Source organism: Lepisma saccharinum, chromosome 5 (genome assembly GCF_977018435.1).
Source record: "Lepisma saccharinum chromosome 5, izLepSacc3.1, whole genome shotgun sequence".
Taxonomy (NCBI): Eukaryota; Metazoa; Arthropoda; class Insecta; order Zygentoma; family Lepismatidae; genus Lepisma; species Lepisma saccharinum.
In genome coordinates this window covers 53,803,803-53,828,383 of record NC_139233.1, presented here as the reverse complement: position 1 = coordinate 53,828,383, position 24,581 = coordinate 53,803,803, and the positions used below count along the sequence as shown (strand labels likewise).

Here is a 24,581-nt window from a genome sequence, read left to right as displayed (position 1 = left end):
CGAAGATGAGGATGAGTGATTAAATGATGAAATTGTGAATGGACATTCACAAACAACCAAGCCCGACCGGGATTCGAACCCGGGACCCTTGGCGTCGCAGCACGATGTGCTAACCACTCAGCCACAGGGTCGGGCAACATCTAGGTATAAAATAACATCACTCATATTGTTTGTGTGTTCCAGTGCATAAGAGGACATTCGAAAGTTGTTGCCTGCCAGAATCTACTGTACATTTGTCACAAGAAGTTCATTGATGTATAATTGTTTTTCCTTTCTATTTCCAGAGCATGCCCCATTTGGTGACACTCGATTTATCATGGAATTGCATTAATAAACTTGTCTTCTCACTGAAGTCTTTAAGCAGAAATGCAAAGAAGCTCCAAAATCTAGATCTCTCATACAACCCGATTGAAGATATTATTGACATAGATCAGAAAATAGCATATGCAATAAAATATTTGCCAAATGTTGAAGAATTCAATAAAGAAAGCATATTGTTGTTCCAAAAGAGAAATTTTCTTGAAAACCATGAGGGAACTATTCGGTCCCAATTAAGGAAGAAACCTGTAGAATATGGTGGTCCACTAATTAGCATACGTTCAAAGGTTGAACTGTACACTGAAAGCATTCAAGATGAAGATATCACTAATATAAATACTGGAGATGGAGAATTGTCTTGCTTGTCACTGGATGGAAAGGGGATTCATAGCATACAGCACACAGACATGTTTGGCCACTTGAAGTGGGCGTCATTTGAGAATAATCTAATCACTAGTATAGAGTTCCTAGGTGACTGTGCAGAGATTGAAGAACTTTCTTTGCGCAATAATATACTAGAACAGCTACATAGTTGTCTTACATCTGTGAGGTTTCTGGTGAAATTGGATCTAAGCAGAAATTTCATTAGTTCGCTCTTCGTATTTCAGAAAGGCTTTTTTCCTTATCTTAAGGTAAGATTAATAATTAAAATTTTGTATTATCCAAAAATTCTGGTTAATTCCATGAAAACAGGGACTAAACATCACATTAAAAGAAATGTTTTGCAAGTTTGTAACAATACACATAAGGCGCTCAGAATAATAACGGCAGATCCGAACCGACCTCGAATTTTGAGATACAAGTATGACGGTATACTGCTGCAACCTATCTTTCATATGCTGAAGTATCAAAAGAATTGGGATATGCCAAAACTCTCATATTCCACCTTTGAAATTCGTCTGTAAGGAAAATGAAAATATTATCAGTGAAAAAATAACATATCCCAACTGTGTGTGCTTTTGTTTATGTCCGCTACGAGTTCGGTGGCATTGTAGACAATATGGCAGCAGCCGTGACTGAGTGTGTTGGTATGCCAGAATCTCTGAAAAAAGGTAAAAAAACTAGTGAAAACTCAAGTAAATGGGTAATAAACAAACGGAAGTTATGCATAAACAGTTAAAATAGTATTAGTTCAAACTTTGTCATCAGAAATAAAATATGTTGATGGTGCTCCTCTGCTTTTACATAAGGTTACTTCCATTGCCGGCCCCCGTGGCAGAGTGGTTAGCACATGGCGCTACGATGCCAGGTGTCCCGGGTTTGAATCCTGGCCTGGGCATGGAGGTTTGTGAGTGTCCATTGTTCAATTTCATCATATCATCATTCATTCCCATCTTCCCAAATTAGCCAAAAGTGGCACAAGAAGCAAAGTAAAATAAAGCAAATCAATCAATCAGTCAACTTCCATTATTATGGAACATATTAATCCTGATATTGTAAAATTTAGTCTATCTTATTCTGACATTGACGTGCATCAAACAGTAAATTTTAGGAAACGAGGTAAAACTGTAGATGTTTCATTGTTTAAGTTACAGCAGAAGTACAGTGAACAGAGAAAAATTAAGAAAGCTAAATACAATGACCTGATGCAACTATTGAAATATATATACTACCAGTCTATCATGATTTTTATAAAAATCTTGTTCGTGATGGTGTTTATGTTGAAGAAGAATGTGAAAATCTGGGAATGGAGCTGGATTAATACAACACGTTAAATAAAGGTAAACTCAATAAATAAGTTTTACCCCATTTTTTAACTTGTATATTTTTTCCTAGTAAACAGCACAAAATCTGTGAAACTATTAACCACAATGGTTCAAGAATTTGCAGATAAACTTGAAAAACCATATTTAAAAGAACCTAAAAAAATTACATCATAATGTAAAAAATCTCCTGAGTTTTGAAATTAAACAGAAAATGTCATTTTTCTCAAAATGAACTTTGGTTGGGATCTGCCGTTATTATTCTGAGTGCCTCATATGTAATCAACACATATCAAACTGTGTTAGTAACACTGTTTTTATTTTGTACTTTGTATTTTCGTTCATAGCATCACTTTCCTGCCACTTTTGACTAATTGCAATGATGAAGATGAGAGATCGTTAGATGAAATTGATGAAGACAGGCTCACAAAGAACAACCATGCCCAGACCGTGGCTTGAGCATGAGAACTTCAGTGGACAGATTGAAAGTAGACCATGTAACATGGCTTGGTCACTGAGCCTGCTGCTGGTAGCATTAACTTACTCAGTGATGATGTTTTTTACCAAGAAGGCAGCCCAAGCAACATGCTTCCAGAAAAATCCTTATATTTATCAAAAGTTTTGAACCATTTTGCAATTATTTCCAACTTCTTTGTGTGGCTTTTAGCTTACATAACATAAAATATGTCGTACACATGAAAAAAATCTTTAAATAAACAACTTCACAGATCTTTCTCGTGCATCATGTCACCTGTCTGCAAATAAGTCTTGAACATGCTGCTAGCCTTCATGAACTAATTTGTTTTGCAGACTGGAGTGAAAAATGCTTATTCCAGTGTCAGCAGTTTGTGGATATTCCTGGAGAGTTAGCGACATAACCAAAAAAAAAAGCATTCACTGCATAAATTAGAGGGGCATAAATGTAGTCTACTAATATTGTTATGGGTATCCAAAGACAACTGTCTCAATTTCATAAGACAAATGCACAGAGAACAAGGAACTAGCAAGTTTGAATAGAGTGAATTCAAGATGGTGAATGGTTGATGAAGATCAACTCATATGATCTCAAGGTTGCTACGTTACTCTTTTTGCCTAGGTTTTATTCCCTGGATTCACGATCTACCACTGATGGTCCCAGGTTCAAGTCCTGGCATGGGCATTTCTTGGTGACTGTCCCTTCATCAATTTCATCGAAACATCTTTCATCCTTATCATCATGACTAGTCTAAACTCTTTCTTCCTCGTCTTCTCCAGAGAGTAAAGAAAGAAGAAAATAGGAAGAGGAAGAAAGAGGCATAAAAAGCGACATAAAATACAAATACAATAAATTGAAAATAAGCAGCACATAGTAGTTAGTTCAGCTCATATCTTATTCTCCAATATCCTCTTGATTTTTCCATTTCAGTCATTGAATATCTCAAGTAATATGCTCATGGATTTGCATGGATTGGAAAATGTTGCTAAAACTTTAGAAGAACTGTTTGTTTCACACAATCATATAATGAAACTAGATGACATTTCATCTATTAAAAATAGCAATTCATTACTTGTGTTAGACCTATCCTACAATAAAATTGAAAAACTTAAAACTTTCAAGCACTATGTGGTGTATCACCTATCAAAACTTGAGGTAAGTATACATTTTTATTTTGGGTTGCAAATTTAAGGTTGCTAAATATTCAAAATTATGCTGTAAATGATCCAGGTTAAGTCTTCCAATTTACTAGTATGTAAATACCAGGTTAAGCCAAATTCATAATGATAGTCATGTTCAGCCAGCTATGCAACTCCTTGGCAATATTAGACAGCTGGCTTTGATGGAAAAACACCTCTTATTCTGCTATTTGTCACATCCTGCAAAGTATTAAATTAGATGTTCCACTGAAATAAAATACATGAAAATTGTAGGGTGAAAGGTCCAGGATATAGACCATGTGTGGTATTGAATTTCCTTGCCACGTGACCTGTGGCATAGTATATTGTTCAATTGCATGAGGACTTTCAGTTCACCATTGCTGAGTAATACTGGCAAGGAACTTCATCATTGCAACTTGTTTCACGTGCAGGTTCCCATCAAAATCCTGACCATGTGTGCAAGTTCTTAGTGGATAGAACTGTCCAAAGTTCCACTACACACATCACAAGGTCATCTCTTCAAAACACTTTCTCTGAACCACCACTTGAGCATCGTCCACTTTTGATAGCTCACAATAGGGATAAATGAAGATAAGAACAAATGGATAAAGGTACACACACACATGGCTAAAAAACAACAACACAGGATTATAATGGCTTTGGGTACACGAACCAGGGGTGCATTAGCATGCAACAATGCAGCCCAAGAGAGATTGACATTTGAGTGCCTTCAGTGAAGGTCACCCTTTAATTTTTATTTGTATGTAATATCTAGCTGTTATACTATGTACCTATTAGAGTGGTGCATTAAGGGCTTGCTCGAAAGATGGTAGATAGCATACGGAATTGACAGCTTCCTCGCTTGAGCGAATAATGCTCAAACAGGCAAAACGATCGAAGCTCAGTAGTACACTTATAACCGTAATTTTTCTGTAATAGTGGGCCCTCAAATACGGATTGTGAAGTGAAAGATGCAGCGAAATTGAAACTGAAGTCAACACAATCATTATCTCCATGTTAAAATGTAGTTTAGTCTATCTTGCCAATAGCGATATATGAAAATGAAATAGATGATTATGGGCTGAAACTACCAGGATGGATTTTTACACATATATTTGTACGATTATTGTCACATTGAAATATTTGATTCTATACACTCGAGCATAGGAGACTCAAATGAGTATGAGCAAGCAAAAGTGGTCTCATGCTGTACACTAGTAACATATGCATTAAAAGTAACTGAGGGGCTCCCTGAAATAAGAAGATACTTAACCGAAAACAAGTTTTGAGCAGTGTAAAATGTTGGCACACATTATATTTATCAAACAACAGATGCAATAATAATATTTTGCAGTAATTTTAAGGCGCGTGTTCCGCAAAAATTGAGAACATTTTATTGCAGTTCATGTATAGCCAAAGTAATTTGCCTTTTATTGGATTCTCTCTCTCCCTTACCTTCTAGTTCCTGAATGGTAAATACATTTCTGAAGCAGCTCATGCTGAAGCTGCAATACAATTTGGAGGTCAGCTCAACAGTGACTACTTGTTTAAGCATTACACGCCACCTCAAATGAACTGCTTAACTGAGATGACACTGTCAGGATGTTCCCTGCACAAGGTAAATGTTAACCCTCCTGTAACTTTAAGTTCAAGACAAGTGTTTATGTTCTCAATAATATGGGACATATATGGGAGTCAAAATACATATATTGATTGAGTTGGTGTTTTATGCACAGTAAGGCTAATCGTGACTGGACCTACAGTTTAAATTGGGATCCGAACCAATATGTGTCTCCACCGGGTATCGAACCTGGGACCCCTTGATTACAAGACGATGACTCTACCACTGCGCCATCGGGGAGGCCATCAAAATACATATGATATACATACATACATACATCGTATATTAATAAAAATTTTAATATATTTTATTTAGCTATATATAGTTTAATAATCAACTTTGATTGATTGATTGGTTTATTTTACTTTTCCTTTCCGGCACTTTTAGCTAATCGCAAAGATGAGGATGAGTGATGATATGATGACACTCACAAATAACACCCATGCCAAAGTTGGGATTCAAACCCGGGACCCCTGGCATCGCAGCACAGTGTGCTAACCACTCTGCCACAGAGGTTAGCTAAACAACTTAAGAGTTCCTCTTACAACTGCATTGTGAGGAGAAATTCATAATCTAGAACTCACTGTTCTCTCTTTCTAAGGGAGCTTTCAGACTGAAGCGACATGACCACAAACTGAACACAGTAGAATAGTCACTTTCTCGTCAAGTCTGTACAACAGCATTTACTGCTTTTGCACGACCAACAGTAACCCAGTCTGAGTGATGCAAGTGACATGCAACATGTGCACCTTCTCGTGTCACTTTGGTTTCAAGTGTCCCCATGTCCCTTGTTGCCTGTCACTTCAGTCCCTCATACTCACAGGTATTTTGACAAAACTGTAAATGTTCACCTTATGCTAAACTGTACCCCGTACACTATAGTTCTATATCTTATTCACAGATTGACCTCTCAGAAGGCATCCTGCCTAGTCTGAAGAGCCTTAATCTTGACAATAACTGCATATCACAACTATGGGGCCTTCATATGCTACCAAGACTACAGATTCTGTGTCTTAATAATAATCAAGTTAGTTGTTTCCGAAGTGAAGATTACCAGAAGCCACAGGCACCTTCTCTACTTTTTCCAAGGCTTGAGGTGTTATTTTTAGCAAATAATAAGATTCAAAGCATGAAACCGTTGAAGATTGGAACCATTACAACACTGAAAGCACTTTTCTTGCAAGGAAATGAACTGAACACAACAGAAGGTATGCTTTCGTTGCGATATATAGAAATATTCACATAGATACTAAGGATGAGCTAACCAGTGGAGTCTGAAAACTATGCAAAATACAAAATTTTCATTATTTTTTGGAACAGCATTGTGGAGAAAAATTGATTTTGTGATTAAATGTTTATCTCATGTGAAATTATGAATATTTTAAAGCAAAACTGGCAGATTGCTATGTTTTACTAAATGGAAAATTTATAAATATTTTGAACTATTTTGAATTGTTACAATTTTCAAGTATTGGTATCGGTTCAAAGTGGTTCTGGCTTAAACCTACTAGTTACAATTTTAGTATAGGGAATAATTTATTAGAGACATTTGCAATTAACAACAAATAACGTCAGTTATAACACAAAAAATTCCACAATACATATTTTTTTATTAATTGCATCTTTTTTCTGCCAAATGTTTCCAATCAGTTTACATGGCCTTTGTCAGGCTGGCATAAGGTCAATAGGCAAGTCTGCTGTTAATTTCCTCTTCGATATAATTTTCATTTGTGAGTGGCGTGCATACAAGGTAAGCTACCGAAGCACTGCTTCAGAATGCAAATTCGAATTTTGCATATAATTACCAGGATAATTAGAGAGGCATTTTTGTGGAGCCCGTGAAAGACTAAAATGCTGCAAAGCAGTGCTGTGTGGTATTTTTATCAAGGCGAGCCGAGCCTGCCCCTTGATGTACTATTGTTTATTTTAAAATTATATATTCAGTGCTTCGGCTATCTAAATGGTCATCGCACGCTACTGTCATTTGTTAATATTTCTCCTGATTATTTGAATTTAGAAATCCATTTAACAGTTACAGTATCACTGGTTGCCACAAGTAGAACAACGAAAGCAAAAGATAGGTGAAACCAGGGCTGACATGCCGAAGACCTGGACATGAAACCTACTTGAGCTTGCATTTTTCCCAAAAATTCCTGTGTGGATAAAAGTGGCTAAAAGGTATAAACACTTGATCCAAGATCCTGTTGGTAGAATGGCCAACAATTTCCTGATCTTACACAAAGAGGAACAATCTTTTATTTTGCTTATAACCTTTCCAACACTGAGGAACAATCAAAATTCATCTGGAAATTTGGATAACCAATAGAGGGTATATGTATTGTGATTATTGTCTTATTTAATTGTAATAAATGTATTTACAAAAATATTTAGGAAATTGAAGCATGGTTTCCTTTAGTTGCCCTTTAGTAATAGTGATGGACTAAATTTTTGCCCCTCTAATTTGCTGAACAGGTCTTGAACATGTTGTTAGCCTTCATGAACTAATTTTGGACAAGAATAAGCTTGTGTATATTCCTGAAGAAACCTTCTCCAAAATGGTTGAGCTTCGTGAACTCTACCTAGAGAGAAACTGCTTGCAATCGCTGTTTTTTCTAAAACATCTGAAGCATCTGCAACGTTTATTCTTAAGTGACAACAAAATAAATGTAAGTTGCCTGTGTTCTTTGCTTTATTAACAAAGTATCAATTCTTGTTGTACATAAAGTCATGTTATCATTGTATAACGTGTCACAAATCTAAATGTTTCACAAAATCCTCAACTGATCATTTTTCATCACCGTGGCTGTCAGGAAGGTGTCTGCCACTTGGGAGACCCAGGTTTGATTCCCAGTGGTAAAGTGGTTCTGAGGCTCATCCAGCCTCTAATCAATGGGTACATTGGGGCAATCCTGGGAGTAAAGGTGGCTGGAGCATGGTGCTGATCACATCACCTACATTCCGATTCTGTCTGAAACGCACAACTCTGCCTCCTTCTTTTGTCAGTATAACTTCATCATTTTCCTTTAATCATCATTCATCATCATCACCATCTGGATTAACTTACAGAAGCAGAAAAGTAACAAACTAAGAAAAATATGAAGTGCATTTCAAAAGTAAGGGCCGGCTGTACACAAAGTACTAGCAACTGTGGTTGGATTGTGCTTGTACAGTAGCTACAAGTAGTCCGCTAGTCTAAACAATCCCACAAATTGTGAAGTAGGGTACATCATTCGAATAGGTGGCATGGAGTGCTGAGCTCAGGTGAGTTGTTCAACACAGCAGTGCTGGTCTGGCTGAACTTTTATGCACAAAAGCTTGTTCCATGGTACCAAAAGTGGTTGGAAAACATTAGTGACTACATAAAAATGAAGTTGTTATGTGTGTGTTTGTAACTACTAATGCATTTTTGTTACACTTCTTTTGTTATTTTTTATGAGCAACCAGCACTTAATTTTGAAATGCACCTCGTACAAATACATGTATTGACTAAAGTGCCTTCACCATTATGATCACCCAACCAGGCCTCCTTAACCCTTCAAGCCGGGAGTTAAATACCCATCAGCTGATGCGAGAGGCGGTGATTTTAAATCACCAAAACAGCAATTTTCGCTTAATGTCACAAAATTGAACATATCTTAAAAGCCATTTGCTCAATTACAATGAAATTTTCAGGACTTGTAAACGAAACTTCACACTATACAAAACTGTATAAATGATGACATTTATACTCTAATAACAAAAATAATAATAAAAATAAAAAATTACATGTTGCGTTTACAAAGTACTCCTTCTGTCTTGTGTTCTTGTTAGTTTAGAAGTCCAACGTTGTGTGGTTCAATTTAAAATATGCTTCTAAACACAGTCCTACTTCACTATCTGAACACCAATCAACACTTTTGAACTATACGCATAAGCATAAATATTCCCAGAACAAGATATATTTCTTCCACGGTAACTGCTTGCCATTTGCGCATTCGTGAACGTGGTTTCAATGTGCAATGTTGAATACAAGTGTCGGCATATAAGTAAGTTTCTCCGACAATGAGTTGTACAACTTGTTTGTCAAAAAACAACAAAAAGGCATCAAGAACATTATTGACTCCTTTCTGTTGGTAACCGCACAATCCACAAAACGCAAGTTTATTTGCTTTGAAAGAGTCGTCAACTTCTTTCCAGTTCCAGGTTACATTCAATGACGCAACAGGTGAGGATGTAATGCCATCTAATTCGCTTTCACTATCATTGACACTATCTACTTCCTGTTCTGCATAGTTTTGAACCTTCACTGTAACTTTCCTCTAAAAATGCACCAATTTCGTCCGCTTCGATGCCCTTTACCCGCTCGTTCGACGCCATTTCTCAGCTGTTTTTTTTTACGTAATAAAGTGATGCAATCACATATAATTTCATGTATTTGGAAGCAAACCAACAGACAGCAGAACTTTGCAGTCTACTCTTGAGTTACATGCGTTTTCATTCATATGGGAAAACAACAGATGGCAGAATATGCATCATTTCGTCACTACTACACGGGACGTATACGTGTACGTCGAACCGCCTCTAGAAGCACTATGAGGGTCCGTACACGTGTACGTCGAACCGGCTTCACGTGTACGTCGAACCGGCTTGAGGGGTTAAAAAAAAGTGGGGTCTTCACTAGACTGATTTCTGATTACCACCCCCATGACCACTGGTGAATGGAACCTGTCACAAAAACCACACGAAAATCGTGAAAATCTGCTGCCCACACCAAAAGAGACAAAAGCTGAATGTTTACTGGTGCGGAACAATGAGATTATACCAATAAAACAAAGAAAATATAAAATACATGTATTTCTTACAAAAAGCATATTTAATGTACTTAAAGTGTTGAGAACTGTTACTTTTCAAAACTGGGAAGAGCATTTAGTGTATAAGACACAAATCTTTTTGATTCGTTTCAGAACTGCTCACAAATGAAACTATTTGGCTCTATGGATAAGTTGGAGGAATTAACCTTGGCTGGGAACCCTGTGTGTCAGAAATCAAACTACTACAAGCAGATCATTCAGCTGCTGCCATCTCTGTTGCTTATAGATGGATGCTCGTTGGCCATGAATGTTTATAAATGATGTGCATATTATCTTCAATATTTTTTTATTTTTTAGAAAAACTTAAGAAAATTAGTAAATGTTGGAATGGTAATTGAGTGTTTTATTTTGCAATAGATTTAGTGTGTCATCATTAGCATACTGCTAACATGTATTGCTTGTTGCTTGGACTGGGCCTTTTTCTTAATATCATGCATCATACCACTCCGGTTTGTTGACAGTGCAAGCGTGGTGAATGCTTGCTTATAGACCGAAAGGTTCGTGTCGCTTGTCACTTTGGTGCAAAAATCGCCAAGTCACTTCAGTCAGAAATCTCCCAAAGTTTACACACAAGGTTCTTCAATATTTATTTTATTTTAAATACAGGGTTCCTTATATATAAAACCTTCTGCAGAAAGTGTTCACAATGGAACAGTGAATAATTGAGAAAAAAAATTCATGAGAGAAAATGAATGTGTAATCTTTATAGAGGGCTATTAAAAATGAATTTGACAAAAGGGCAGGAAAGTATATAATTAAAGCTTCTTCAAGGATAGTGTGTCCTTGGTATAGTGATCACTAGGGCTAGGATTTTGATGCAAATGCATCTTTTTTTTTGGTAAGGCAGAAACATTGCATAAGTAGATAGGAACGTGTCTTAAACGTAAGTGAATAAATTGGGATGCCTTTGTTAGGGCATTTTTTGACCCTTTTTGGAGTAAAGGTCATTTCTTAAACTTTTTAAACTGTTTAAGTAATTTTTCGGCCTTTTAAAAGTCATATTATGCATTTTTCTATACATTTTAGTGAAAGAATGTGCATTTTACATGCAAATGTAACCCTTTGAAGGAGATAGGTTCCCGACTCTTGTCTCATTGCCTTCAGCGCAGTTCTGAACGACTGTGTTTGAAGAAACAAAGAAATTCTGTGCAGTACTGTTGATACAAGCTGTTGTGTAACAATTCAGCTCAAACAATGTGATTTTCTGCTCTATCAGTAAATACATTGTCGCCAGACGGATTATTGTTAAAAAAATAAGGGTCTGTATCGAGCATTTTGTCAGGGAAGCAATTTGCATTACATGGATTTGAAAGTGACTTAACAGCAAGTGATATTGTCCATTTCAAGTACGCTCATCTTGTGTCGGTGGAGTAAAGAGAAGTTTTTCCATGTACAAGGCTCTCTTGTCCGACAACCGACAATCATTCACTTTTGAAAATTTGCATTTGATTTTCGTTGTGTACTGCAACTCAGTCCTTAAAGTGTAAAAGATGACAAAAAGTGAAGTTTTTTACTTGATTGATTTGTTCTTTTAAGTCCACTTTATGCACAGAAAGGCTAATTGGCTCTGGCTTTAAGGTGGGATCTGAACCACTATGTGCCTCCACTGGGTATCAAACCTGGGACCCCTTGATTACAAGGTGACAATGCTACCACTGCGCCATCGAGGAGGCCCTAAAATTTCTTACTTGTACTTGCTTGTACTACCATATGCAATGAACATGTGTACATGATACTGTAACATTAATTTGTAATTTGAATTTCTCATGGTAGTTTATAAATTTGTTTTACAAATCTTTCAGAATTTTTAGGTCATTTTTCTATGTTTATAGGGCATTTTCTTGCATGTATTAGGTCATTAATGCATTTTTTAAAGGTAATTTCTTGACAATTTTAAGGTCATAAAAACCTAGCCCTAGTGATCACACAGCAGCCAGCATCAAATATGCATCAAAGCTCGGAATAGAATAAAGAAACCATATTCTCCTGGAAAGGATTAGGAAAACTACACTCATGTCCCTAAGTTAAGGGATTTGCGACATCCACTAGGAAACAATGGGCCACAGCAATAATTGATGGAATAAAATGTGCCCTGGTAACACTGAAATATGTGCCAGACAAGTCGCCACCATGCCCACTCTGTACGAGACCGATTAGTCTGACTGGAACAGTAAATGTGGGAAGAGGTGTTTAGTAAAGTGTCTCTGAGTGCGTTTGGCTCACAGCAATCGAGTTGTAGGGAAGCAGGATGGCACAGCAAACACATTTGGATGTCATTACGTATGGCCATATAATTGGCATATTAAAGGCTGGCCAAGTCAACGAGAGGTGGGTCAGGAGCTGAAAGCTGCCAGTAGCGTAATTTCTCATCTGTTGAGGCAGACAGAAACATTCTACGGCAGTATGGGCAAGGTTGACCATGTGCTACAACCCAGCGCCAGGATCGTTATCTTGCTTTAACCTTTTCAATCCCAAGGCCCTTTTCACAAGTAAGCCTCTCTGTCCCGAGCCGATTTTGAGCAAAATGCAGAGTTTCAATTAAATGAGTGTAGATCGGAGACTAATTGCCCTAGAGAAATGAGTGATATACCGTTGTACGCGGAATGAACCAGATTCAGACTATATGAAATTTATGCAAATTCGGCATATATGTGGCGGGGGGGAAGGGGCTAAGTCTCAAAATTCCAAAATTTCGGAAAAAAAATTGGTTCTCCCACCCTCCCCCCAAGAAAAAAGTACATGACAGTGTCGACATGCACATGGAAATGATCGCTGACATGTAAGGAACACAAAATTATTTGCATTCTTATCATATGACCAATGTAACTTGAGTTGTACCTCCAAAAGGAATGGTTCAATGATTCAAGCGTCAAAATGCAGCAGTACCTTGAAATGACTTTAGCTCAGAAACTATTTGCCCTGGAGATATGAACGATATACCGTTGTACGCAGAATGAATCACAGATTCAGACGATATATAATTTATGCACATTCGGCGTATATATGGAGGGGGAAAGGGGGGAAATCCCCTGGAAATACTTTTAAAAAATTGTCACTTCACCCAAAAAATGTCCTCGCACTTGGGCACAAAACGACACCTATGCACAACATTCACGGACGAAAAGCTAGAATGCAGTGAAAAATGAGCGCCGATTCTTGCAGCTGCTTGAAATTCTATTTTTAGACAATGCAGGGTAACCCCTGTCGCAACTTGTGGACGCTTGTGCTAAAAAAACAAAGGTTTCTTTCAGCACGCTTCAAAATTCCATTCTCACAATGCACATTCAACAACCAGTCTTACCCCTCCCCCCACCCCCTGCTTGCACCCTCACGGGAAACTTTCATTTTGACATCGGATACTGATAAACAAGCTTCCTTCGAATGCAGTTCACAGGCGGGAGTGAAAAGCATTGCTTTAGAACAACAAAGCCGGTCCTCCTTTGTCGGCAAAAATTTTCCCTTGAAAAGAGACGCAAAAGAGAAGTCCCTTTTCCCGCCTTTTCCCCTCCATTTTCATGAAGACAAAAAAAATGCAAAAAAACATTTCTGTTAAATACATGTGTTAGGAACAATATAAAAAAAAATCGAAATTCTAGCCAAAAATAGAAACGTTATAACATAAAAACTACGACCTTGACACAGCATCTCGATCGAGAAGCTTGGGACCGTGAGGCTTACTTTTGGGTATCTCGATCGAGACGATTGGGACTGAAAAGGTTAAATGCCCAAAGTCGACCAACCAGCACAGCACAGCACATGCACTGGCTAGAGACATCGTAGCAGCCTCTGGGACACACATCTCCCATCAGACTGTGTATCGTTGGCTTTCAGAGGTCGCTCGCTCTGTATGCAAGGTGACCCATCAGATGCATTCCCCTCACACAAACACACCGCATGGCTCGTCAAACATGGTGTATTGCCCTCTGTGATTGGACCCAGGAACAGTGGGGCAGTGTGCTGTTCACAGATGAGTCTCAGTTTAGCCTGGAGAGTGATTCTCGACACCTGTTCATCTGGCATGCCCCTGGGACAAGTCAGGGGCGGATCCAGGATTCAGTTTTGGGGGGAGCACCATTTTCCAAAAGTGTACACATAAATACTATTGAAGATTACAGTACTACTTAAAATTAAAGTTTACCATGGTGAAACAAGTCTTTTATACTTTAATATTTCTTTAAGTACCAATTCCAGTCTTTTGTACATGCGGCCAAGTTATTAAGAACAAATACATTTAAAAATTACATTGTAAAAAAAACATATTAAAAATAGCGTATTCCTCGCGAACACAGAAACACACAAGTTACAGAAGTATTTTCAAATTATAAACAGTCTGTTTTACTTCATTTCTTAATTCTTTTTTGCTTTATAATTAGTTTAATGTAGTACCCGAGTTCTTTTCAGTAACATGCATGATACATGATAAAGCTGCTATTAATTTGGACACCAATTTAACTTTTCAATCGTCAAATAATTGGAACTTACTAAATACATTTAACTCACCCTACAAATACTGTAGCTGTACTTTTCGTGAATGTTTCCTTGCAAATATGCCAATATGCCAATAACCTCCTCTGGTTTCACTTGGTATTTGTCTTTGTGGATGTTCAGGAGAGCCAAACCATTCTATCATTCATTACCCATTGTAGATCTAAGATAGGTCTTGATTTTTCGCAGATTGGAGAATGAACACTCAGCTGTAGCCGTTGTGACTGGAATCTCACACAACAGGTGAAGCAAACTTCTAATTTTGGGATACAAGGAAGAAAATTTGTACACCTCTGCTGGATTATCTGGGGTAGATTTTTTCCAAAAACCAGAATTGTCTCTATAACTTGAGTTCCCCTTCTATTGCTAAAATAGACTGCACGTCATCTTCATAAAATTTAGCTGCCTCAATTATATCTTTAGCTGGGTCATCTTCTTCAACAATGAATTTCGGAATTACTTTCTGTAGAGTGTTTAAGACTTCAATCTGGATCGTACCACCTGCATATAGTGTTGGGTAGGATAATGCACTTTAAACCATACTTTCACTCCCTTTGATTCTTACATGGCGGAACAAAGAACAGGGAGAAACCTTACAAGTGATTTATGAAAGAAACATAGTCGATGTTCGAGAGGCACCAACTTTCAACGATGCACGTTGTAATGATCCTGCGAGGTCATCACAATTATTTAGTTTCTGAGTGTTATTATTCCATGTTAATTGCTAATTCTGTCAACGTTATTTGTGTTAACCATTCATTGTAACTGGTGATAATGAGGTCAGGTGATCTGTGTTAGCATATTATGCTGAGTTGTAATGTTAATCACGCCCTGCGTGGTCGCAAAGAATATGTATTATTTATCTGATAATTGTATATTAACGTTTAGTACACGTTTAATATTATAATATGTATTTATCGTTTGTGCCTTGAGCACGTAGTTCAATGTACTGCCGTACAGATGGCCTTGCCTGCTCTAGCACGGTTCCACGTAGTTTGCGTGAACGGCGCTAGTTGAACCGAGGGTATATAACCGGCCGCGCAGCAGATTTTCTTGAGTTGGCTTTCAGGTCGGCTCACGATAAGATCTCTCTTACCTACTGACCTGGAAGAAGGAGCACTACGCTCTTGCGAGAGTCCAAGCATCCTAAGGAAGGAAGGAAGGTGCTCTCCGCTGTTGCGAGAGGCCAAGCACCCTAGAGAAATTGTCCTCCGCCTGCGGGCGAGAGAAGCTGCACTCCGCCTTTCAGCGAGAGAGGTTGAACTCTGCCGCTGGGAAGAGAACCCACTCAACTTTCGAGTGAGAGATATCCCACTCCACCTATTGGCGAGAGAGATACACTCCACTTTAGAGTGAGAGGACCCACTCTGCTTGCTGTGAGAGGTTTCCTCCCCGATCAACCTGCGGCAGCCCACCAGGGTAGTGTGGCTTTGGGTTTCTAGGCAACCACCCACAAGATAAAATTACAGGTCAGAGAAAATACTACAGTTATCGTGAGGGTAACCCTAATAGATGCCCTTGCTCCCAAAAGCCAACAGTTCCCTGTAAAAAGCCTGCAGCTACAGAAGTCGGCACAAGGACAGCACATTCCTAACGAGAGTTGGAGCAATGTTTTCGACGGCAGAGGGAAGCAGCAGCAGTGTTCCTGTTCTCAGTTTACAGCAGTTGCAGAAGCCATTCTCACCCCATTGTGTGGCAGTACATAGGCCAGTGAGTGTAATATCCTATGCGGGTGTGTCCTAAACTTACAACATTTACAGTGTATCCAGTTATAGTCATTAAACTTTCTCTAACTTTAGACAGTGTACTTTTTCCCGAACCCTGAGTGAAATAGTGTCTCATGCCACCACTGGAGATAAGGTTAGCATAATGGGTAAAACTTTGCAGTGTGTTTGGTACTACTGATTGGTTGTTGCTAAGCTAGTAGACTTGCATCCTGCTGACGTACTCATGTAGGTGTAGTAGGCACCTTTCTCGACGACAGACGTTGCAACGTGGGCACCAACTTTCAACGATGTTCGGGGACACCAACTTCAAATGATGTTCGGCACTCAGCAATGTTTAACGATATACGGGGTGCACCACTTTTCAAAATTGTACACATAATTAATAAGAATTTTTTTTACTAACATCTGCAGTACGAGGACATTAAGCATCTGGAGCAACCCACTCGCTCAACAGACCCCAATCCAATTGAACATGCATTGGATGCTCTAGGTCGCAGGATTGCAGTCCTAGCTCTGACACCATGGACCATTGTAGACCTCCGAAGGGCACTTTTCCAGCAATGGGATGCGTTACTGCAGGACATGCTGGACGGCCTGATTCACAGTATGGGGAGCCGTTGTGCAACATGTATTGCCATTCGGGGTCACCACATGCTGTATTGAATGGTTCTGACACCGTCCACCACGAAATGTATGCCACTGGTGGAGAGAGACCACACCACGTTAAGTGATGCCCACTGTCATTTTCCACTTTTCCTTTATATCTTGTATCAGTATTACTGTCTCTCGTGTTTCAGTGTTGCCAGGGCACATTTTATTGCATCAATTATCGCAGTGACCCAATGTTTTCTATCTAGTTGATCTCGTAAATACCTTAACTTATGACCATGAGTGTACTTCCACATCTGTGATCATTGCAGCAAAACACCCTATCGGCTGGGTATATGGATGATATTTCATGACGACAGTGGAGCAGGGGGAAGTGAGAGCATTAACCCTTAATGCAGTCCTTTTCGAGGTCAAAAAAAGTACTTGAGTGTAGCCATCCAGAACTGAGTTCTTGTTTTAAACCCACTTTATGCACAGATAATCTAATTGGTACTGCACCTACAGTTTAAAGTGGGATGTGAACCACTATGTGGCTCCACTAGTTACTGAATCTCGAACCCCTTGATTAAAAGTTGACAATGTTAGCACTATGCCATCAGGAGATCCCCATCCAAATGGAGTTTAATAGCCAAAATTTGTTTTGAAGTCCACTTTATGCTCAGTTAGGCTGAGGACTGGTCATATGGTTTAAGTGGGACTTCAACCATTGTGCAACGTCTATCCACAAGGGATCAAACCCAGGACCCCTTGATTAGAAGGCAACAACATTAAGCCACCAGGCAGGAAAGTGTAGTCAAAGGGCAAGAAACATGCGGTAATGAACTTGCATGCAATCTTGGAAATACTTCCATTTTAAAGTAATGATCACACGACTGGCATGTTCTTTCAACACAAAATGTGAAGGTGCAAGAGCAGTTGGAATATAATAGGCCAAACGATCAATCACATTGTCTTCCAAGAGGGGGAGTGGGAGAAATGTAGCCTTGGGATATGTTTAATCAGTGTTGCTACTGATATGTCCTTTAGAAAATGGCTGGGCTATTTTATGCAACCTTCTCATAATTTGTTTACTGCCTTTGTTTTAGGGTACTCTCTCATGCATCAATAACAACCAAAATACACAATTTTAAGTGCAATAAAATTTACACAACATTTGTTATACTCTGAAATATGCTTATGTACTAAAAATACATTCACAGAAACATAATAGGCATTTAGTACAAAATCCAGACCATTCAGGACTCACATTTTATCATGAATGGGTTTTCCTTTGAAAATCCACTAAAATCCTTAACCAGTGAGTTCCCTTATTTGGCATGCTAATCACATGTTATACTATTGGTTGATTTAAAAATAAAATAATTTGATTTTTTAATTCTTTCTTTGTAAGCACACAACCATACAATCACTCAAACACATCACTTGACCATAACAGAAGCAATTCAATGTAGCCAACCACACAAAATAGTTTCTCCGTATTTGCAACAACACGGTCACATTCTTACAAACTCCTATTACATACAAATTTCCAGTTTTAACTAGAAATGTTTACAATGTTATAAATAATTTACGATCCTTCAGGTGCAATGTGTGGACTTGTGGAAAATGTACCATCCTCCTTCCTACTTGCTTTCATTATTGTTGCTGCATTGAGAAATTGTGACACACCAACTCAAAGTACTAACCACATTCACATGACACACTGCATAAGTTTCACGTACGTTTCCATGTTTAAAAATTGGCATGCCACCTTGTGAAAGCAAGTCAGAAATGAAAGAGCAGATAAACAAGGCATTCTAAATGCAACGTACAATAGTACATTTGAAAACAAACTTACATCCTTGACTTGCATATCTACACAAATTTATTAAGTTATGACCACAGTTACTGTTCCTCTCCACTAAATTTCTCCATTTTCAATGGCAACAGCTTCACCATGTCCTGACAAATTCCAAGTTCAGCACTCATCACATTTTTTGCCTCTGGGAATCTGTTGCAGTAGTCTACAACAAACTGTAATAACAATAATAGTATGTACTAAAACTGCATTGTAGACAGATCAGAGATGTTGGAAATGCATAGCATGAAGCACACTTATTTGTACAACAGTGAATGTACAAAACAGACATTTAGTAGCCACGTGAGGACAAAGGTTGAAGGTGTATGGTGCAAAGCTAAAGAAGCGAAATCTTCACATACATTTGGCAATCAAGATATAATAGAAAGGTTGGAGGGTAGTGTGGGAAAGGTTATTTTTTTAAATGAAAACTACAACAAATTTATGGTGGAGACCAATATATTTACAGTTAATTGTACCTTTCTTCAAGTCACACAAACTGATTCCTCCTACCATTCACAAAGCTATGAGGCAATTGCATCATCAATGTGATTGTTCTGAAATTGCTGGAATATTTGGTTATTTTCCCAGTTACTCATTCACTAGGTGATAGAACAAGGAATCTGGTTATTTTTAAGAACCAACCAATTTGCATGTATGTGAATGCACACATCTACCGGTATTTGGGATGAGTGATCTAGTTGTAAACATTCACACTGCTGGTGATCAAATATTGCCTGCAATATGAATGCATTTGCCCACCAGATTGCCAATCAAATTGACTGCATCTGCCCACCTAATGATCATGATCGATTTGGTGTTTTAAGTCCACTTTATGCACAGTAAGGCTAATCAGGACTGGACCTACAGTTGTGGGATCCGAACCACTATGTGCCTCCACCAAGTATCGAACCTGGGACCCCTTGATTACAAGGCGACGATGCTACCACTGTGCCATCAGGGAGGCCCTACCACCTAATGATCAGTCAAAATATTGCCTACAGTCTGGATGCATTTGCCCATCAGGCCATCAATCAAAATCTTGCTTTCAATCTGGATGAATATGCCCCTCAGACCACTAATCAAAATAATGACTACAATCTGATTGCATTTGTCCACTGACCAGGAGATATTTAAGAAACAACCCAAAGGAACAAAATTGGTCAATCCAGCATCCTCATTCTAACTTCATGATTTAAGGGTAATAGTTCAGTGGCATATATGATTTTTCAAAAGTAAAGTACATCTTGAAGCTTATCTGGTAAAAATACTGAAAAGGTTTCTCTCAGATTATGATATGAGATAATTAATGAGTGAGTGAGTTTTGGAGAAGATCCTGAGGAGTAATGCAAGTCTCATACTGAGGCTAAAAAAGCTAAGAATCTTTTCCAGAACCCACAAGAACATCATCTTCATTCAAGCTCTTTCAAATCTTAGCAGCTCTAAGGAAAATTATTTATATAATTTTTTTTTCCACAATAAATTATCACAGGCAATGACTAATAACTGATTAAAATATGATTATTCCACAATTAATAAAACATACAAAACCATAAAAATTAAATTAAATAATCCAATACCCCAAAGTGAAACTAAAATACTGAGTAGGCTTCCAACAACATGACTTGCACCTAAAGCCACCAAAGATCTCAGCAAGAAGCAGCCATTTTGGATTAACCATGTTCAGTATGTATTATCCTTAGTATCTCAGACAAGAAGTAGTTTGATGATGTCTTTTGTACTAAGTCAAAGTTTTTAACAATACAATTCCATGAGTGTATAATTCATTTTCATAATCTGCTAAAGGAGTGTTTATCTTTATTGAAAGATTCTTCTTACATAGCTTCTGTAAAAACTACATAATATGTGATGAGTAGGGGCATGCATATTTCGTTTTTGACGAAAAAACGAAATTTGAAAAACACATTGTAGTGTTAATTTTTCATGTTTTTGAAAGGTGTGAGGTGCATTTTGTGACCATATTTTGTCACGAAATAATGCGAAATGAACTGCAAAAAGCGAAATTAACTCTCAAACACGAAATTCAGGGTTTATTCACCGCTGTGACACCTTCCGAGGTCTGAATTATCCTGAGAGTTATGCAATTCCCGGAAAATTGATTAATTCTGCTGTTAATATTGGAGAAGCAAAAATGGACTCCTTTACACAGAAATGAACTTAATACTCTGATAACTACATAAATGTGCTATTAGAAGTGAAATGTTAATTCTGTGGAATAAGAGTAGTTTTTAAATCAAATTTAGGATTATTTTCACAATTTTAAAACCAATATGTCTTTTTATATACCACTTTTCATCCATTTTTTCACCGCTATAACACCGATATTTTATTTTATTTACCGCTTTTGAACCCGAAATTGACTCAGTTTTTGTACCGAAATTTTGCCTTTGTATTTACCAAAAATATGTGCCTCTAGTGATGAGTTACTATCAAGAATGTGTGTAATGCTAATAATTAGACTGTTCCATGTCAAATCACCAGGTACTCAATCTGTCATCTCCAATTATTTAGTATGCCATAGTACTAGATAACTTATAATTTCAAATAATATTTGCGACCTTTATCTGTAACAGGGCCAGAACTTGGGAAAGTTCAGACCAGGAGTGATTCCTCCATGTAGGAAGTGAGGAACTTCCTGCAGTTCATTTATACTTATTTCGAGTTCTCTACTTTTTAGGAATTTAATGTGCGTTATAAAATTATGAGCACAATGTAAGTACAATTGACTAGATTAGGTACTGTCAATCAGACAGTGGGTGAGGAGTGAAAGGGGCAGTGAAGGTGAGGGGGGTGCAAAGATCGGCGAGGGCCTAGGAATCAGCAAGTGTTTCCTCAATCCGCAATGCCAACCGCAGAAAAATGGTACTAAACCAAGCACAGTTTGATCTTCGTTGGCACTTAGCACCCTGCTTTTGGCATAATGGTAAAATCAAGCAGAATGAATGGCTGTATGGTAGTATGGGTACACCCTTCTTTTAGAATTATCTCCTAGCCTATATGGCACCTTTAACGTCATATAATTTTACATTCTATATCCCCATTACCCTTTTTTACCTAATCCTGGATTTATTTATATATATGACGAAGTATTTTATTTACTGATACGAAAACCTGAAGAAGCGAAGCGTAGCTTCGCGAAACGTCGTTTGCAAGGATTGTTGCGACTATTATACTCACTCCCGTAAGTTTTTTATACTTTTTATACTGTGAATATATTTAGTGAGTAAACGCACAAATTCAGAATATAAATTACAAAGTAGATATAAAATACATCAATAACCAATATTTTACCGATCCAATGTAAAATTGTAAATGTTCCATGAAGAACCTAAATGGTTCACTTACCTTCTTAAGCGGCGTATGTGACTAGGTGTTTGCAGTAGTTTTGCCTTACAAAAAGAAACTGCGTACTTCGATATTTACTTTACAAAACTATACATGAATTTTACCATTATAGACAAAAGTGAAGCTACCCCTGCATGTTGCACTGTGCCACGGAAAAACACAGGTGTGGAGGTAACATGTAACCAAGTGATTGCAATGGGAATGAACACAAAACTCCTCGAAGTACAGGTAGTAGCATGGAAGGAAATTTTGTAACTAAGAAGACAAAGTTAGCAGTCAACTTGTGAACCGAAGTGGAAAATCATTTGTTTACTCCTCTTGTAGACACCACAGATGAATATGCCTCTCATCCTCCCTTGCTTGTACCTGCATGTCCCCATGTTGTCATATTTAAAATTTCTCTGTTGTTCCATTGTTTAAAAGAAATAAACAACATTAAATATTATGTCTCTGCATTTGCTGTGTGCAACTTCTCCCTGCATGATTATACAAACACTTGGCACTGAATAAAGGTGATGACGATGTATTGAAGAACACCACACATTTTGGTAATGCAGGGGTGGGATTACATGGTAAGCAGCTGATTGCATCAACCACACTCCCTTCGCTTCCTTAGTATTGAAATTCAACAGTGTCAGTGAGTTTCTCTTCTTGGCAGAGCAGTAAACAATGTGTGTATCTGTTCTCTGCTGCAATGTTATTTTATTTTCTTACACGAAATATTCATGCCGCAATTAACATTGAGTCTTATAGGACTCAGGTATTTTGTGTGCTCATATCATGGTAGACGGACCTTAATTTTCCCTCAGCAAAAAACATTGCCAGGGCATGCTCTTCAGGCAATCAATAGTACTTTTTCTAACTCGTTAGGTCCAATTCATGATAAAAGAAATACTAAAATTGTCTTCTTGTGAAATGATCATGTGTGACTTTGAATAACTGATATTTGCCTGTTCATCAAGTAAAGACATGGAAAATAAATAAACAGGCACTGTCCATGATTTCTTATCTAGTTTCATTTGTTTCTAGCCATTGGATAATTAAGTTCTCCATCACTAATTCTAAACTTACCTTGTAGCATTCTAAGCTCTGAGACAGCTTCTCCAACTTGACTGCCTTCTCTGGAATGATCATTCTGTTGTAAAGGCGGCCCAAGTGAAAATAAGCCACCAATGCAGGCCTTAAAACATCCTCTGAGAATTCCTCTACTTCTTCATTGCTGCAACAAAACATATATCATTTGTTTTACATATAATTACAGCATAAATTACATTTGACCTATTGCTTCTTTCTAAGAACACATAATTCCTAGATTTTCCCCCTATTTAATTCATAAACAATACATTGATTATTTTATATAACAGGTAATGTTTTTATAAACTTCTCATCTGCATCAAAAGACCAAATAGAGTTGAAAGAAGAAATCTGCAGTGTGGACTACATAGTTTGCTGGATCAGTTTCAAGAGGGTTAATTGTTTGTTGTTGGCTGAAAGTTTGTGAAACATTACCTGATATGCTGTTTAGAAATTAAATAATGAATATATTATTACACATTACGCAAAACTATTACATTACATATTAAATTCATGCTTCATATGAAGTATACTTTTTGCACGGGTGGTTTTTAATATAGGCTATGTTGGATGCTGGGAGCAAAAATATAGTTTACATTATTTATCTTAAGAAATGTAATTTCCACTGAATGGTGTGCTGTGAAAGATATCTAGATCTACCACTGATGTAAATCAAAGGAATGGTACAGATTAATCAGTACTTTATTGGAATAGGCCAATATAGACATATCAGTAAAATTACTAGTCATTTTGCAAACAAGATATTTCTACAAGTATCATGTAATTAGTTCCTGCCATTCTCTTGTTATTTTTGAATAAATGAACTAAACCAAATTTGTATTGGGTAATGCGCTATGCATAAGTCCCATTGCTGACATTCTCTGGCTTTCAAGGCCAGAGTCCACTTTCAAGTACTTCCCCAATTATCATCATGATGCTGAATCAACATCAAAATTTTGGAGCTCCTAGTGAAAGCACTTACCATTCAGCTAAATAGCAGCTCATTTTTAATGAATATAAAGGCATAATTCATTTACACTGGGCTTGTAAAAATGTATTCTAAGATAAAACCTATTGCAGTTACCTGGTTACATATATTAATTAAGAGGGTGAATTAACCACTCATGGAGAGTTTGTAATATTATAACCGATGAGTAGAATGTCCATTGCAGGTATCAGCATGGGCGTAACTTGAGACTTAACTGTGGGAGGACAGGTACGAACTTGAGGCTTAACTTTTTGGGGAGGGGGGGACAGAGTTGATACATTTTTCATCCCATAAAAATAATTGCTTGGTTGATTTGGTGTTTTAAGTCCACTTTATGCACAGTACGGCTAATCGGGTCTGGACCTACA

At 37.6% G+C, this 24,581-nt stretch overlaps 2 protein-coding genes across 2 annotated transcripts in view; one reads left to right on the top strand and one right to left on the bottom strand.

The window, feature by feature from the left end:
• The window catches only part of LOC145988377 (leucine-rich repeat-containing protein 9-like), a 66,359-nt gene extending 55,971 nt beyond the window's left edge, over nt 1–10,388 (top strand). Inside the window, exons 13-18 of the mRNA XM_083123260.1 lie at nt 285–950; nt 3,427–3,651; nt 5,119–5,274; nt 6,179–6,485; nt 7,750–7,943; nt 10,221–10,388. Of these exons, the coding sequence (XP_082979386.1) occupies nt 285–950; nt 3,427–3,651; nt 5,119–5,274; nt 6,179–6,485; nt 7,750–7,943; nt 10,221–10,388 (1,716 nt within the window). The remainder of the gene's footprint in view (nt 1–284; nt 951–3,426; nt 3,652–5,118; nt 5,275–6,178; nt 6,486–7,749; nt 7,944–10,220) is intronic.
• Nucleotides 10,389–15,336: 4,948 nt separating this feature from the next.
• The window catches only part of LOC145987833 (KIF-binding protein-like), a 28,787-nt gene continuing 19,542 nt past the window's right edge, over nt 15,337–24,581 (bottom strand). Inside the window, exons 7-8 of the mRNA XM_083122571.1 lie at nt 23,223–23,370; nt 15,337–18,961 (exon numbers count right to left, since the gene is read on the bottom strand). Coding sequence (XP_082978697.1) covers nt 18,833–18,961; nt 23,223–23,370 — 277 coding nt within the window. The 3' untranslated portion in view covers nt 15,337–18,832. The remainder of the gene's footprint in view (nt 18,962–23,222; nt 23,371–24,581) is intronic.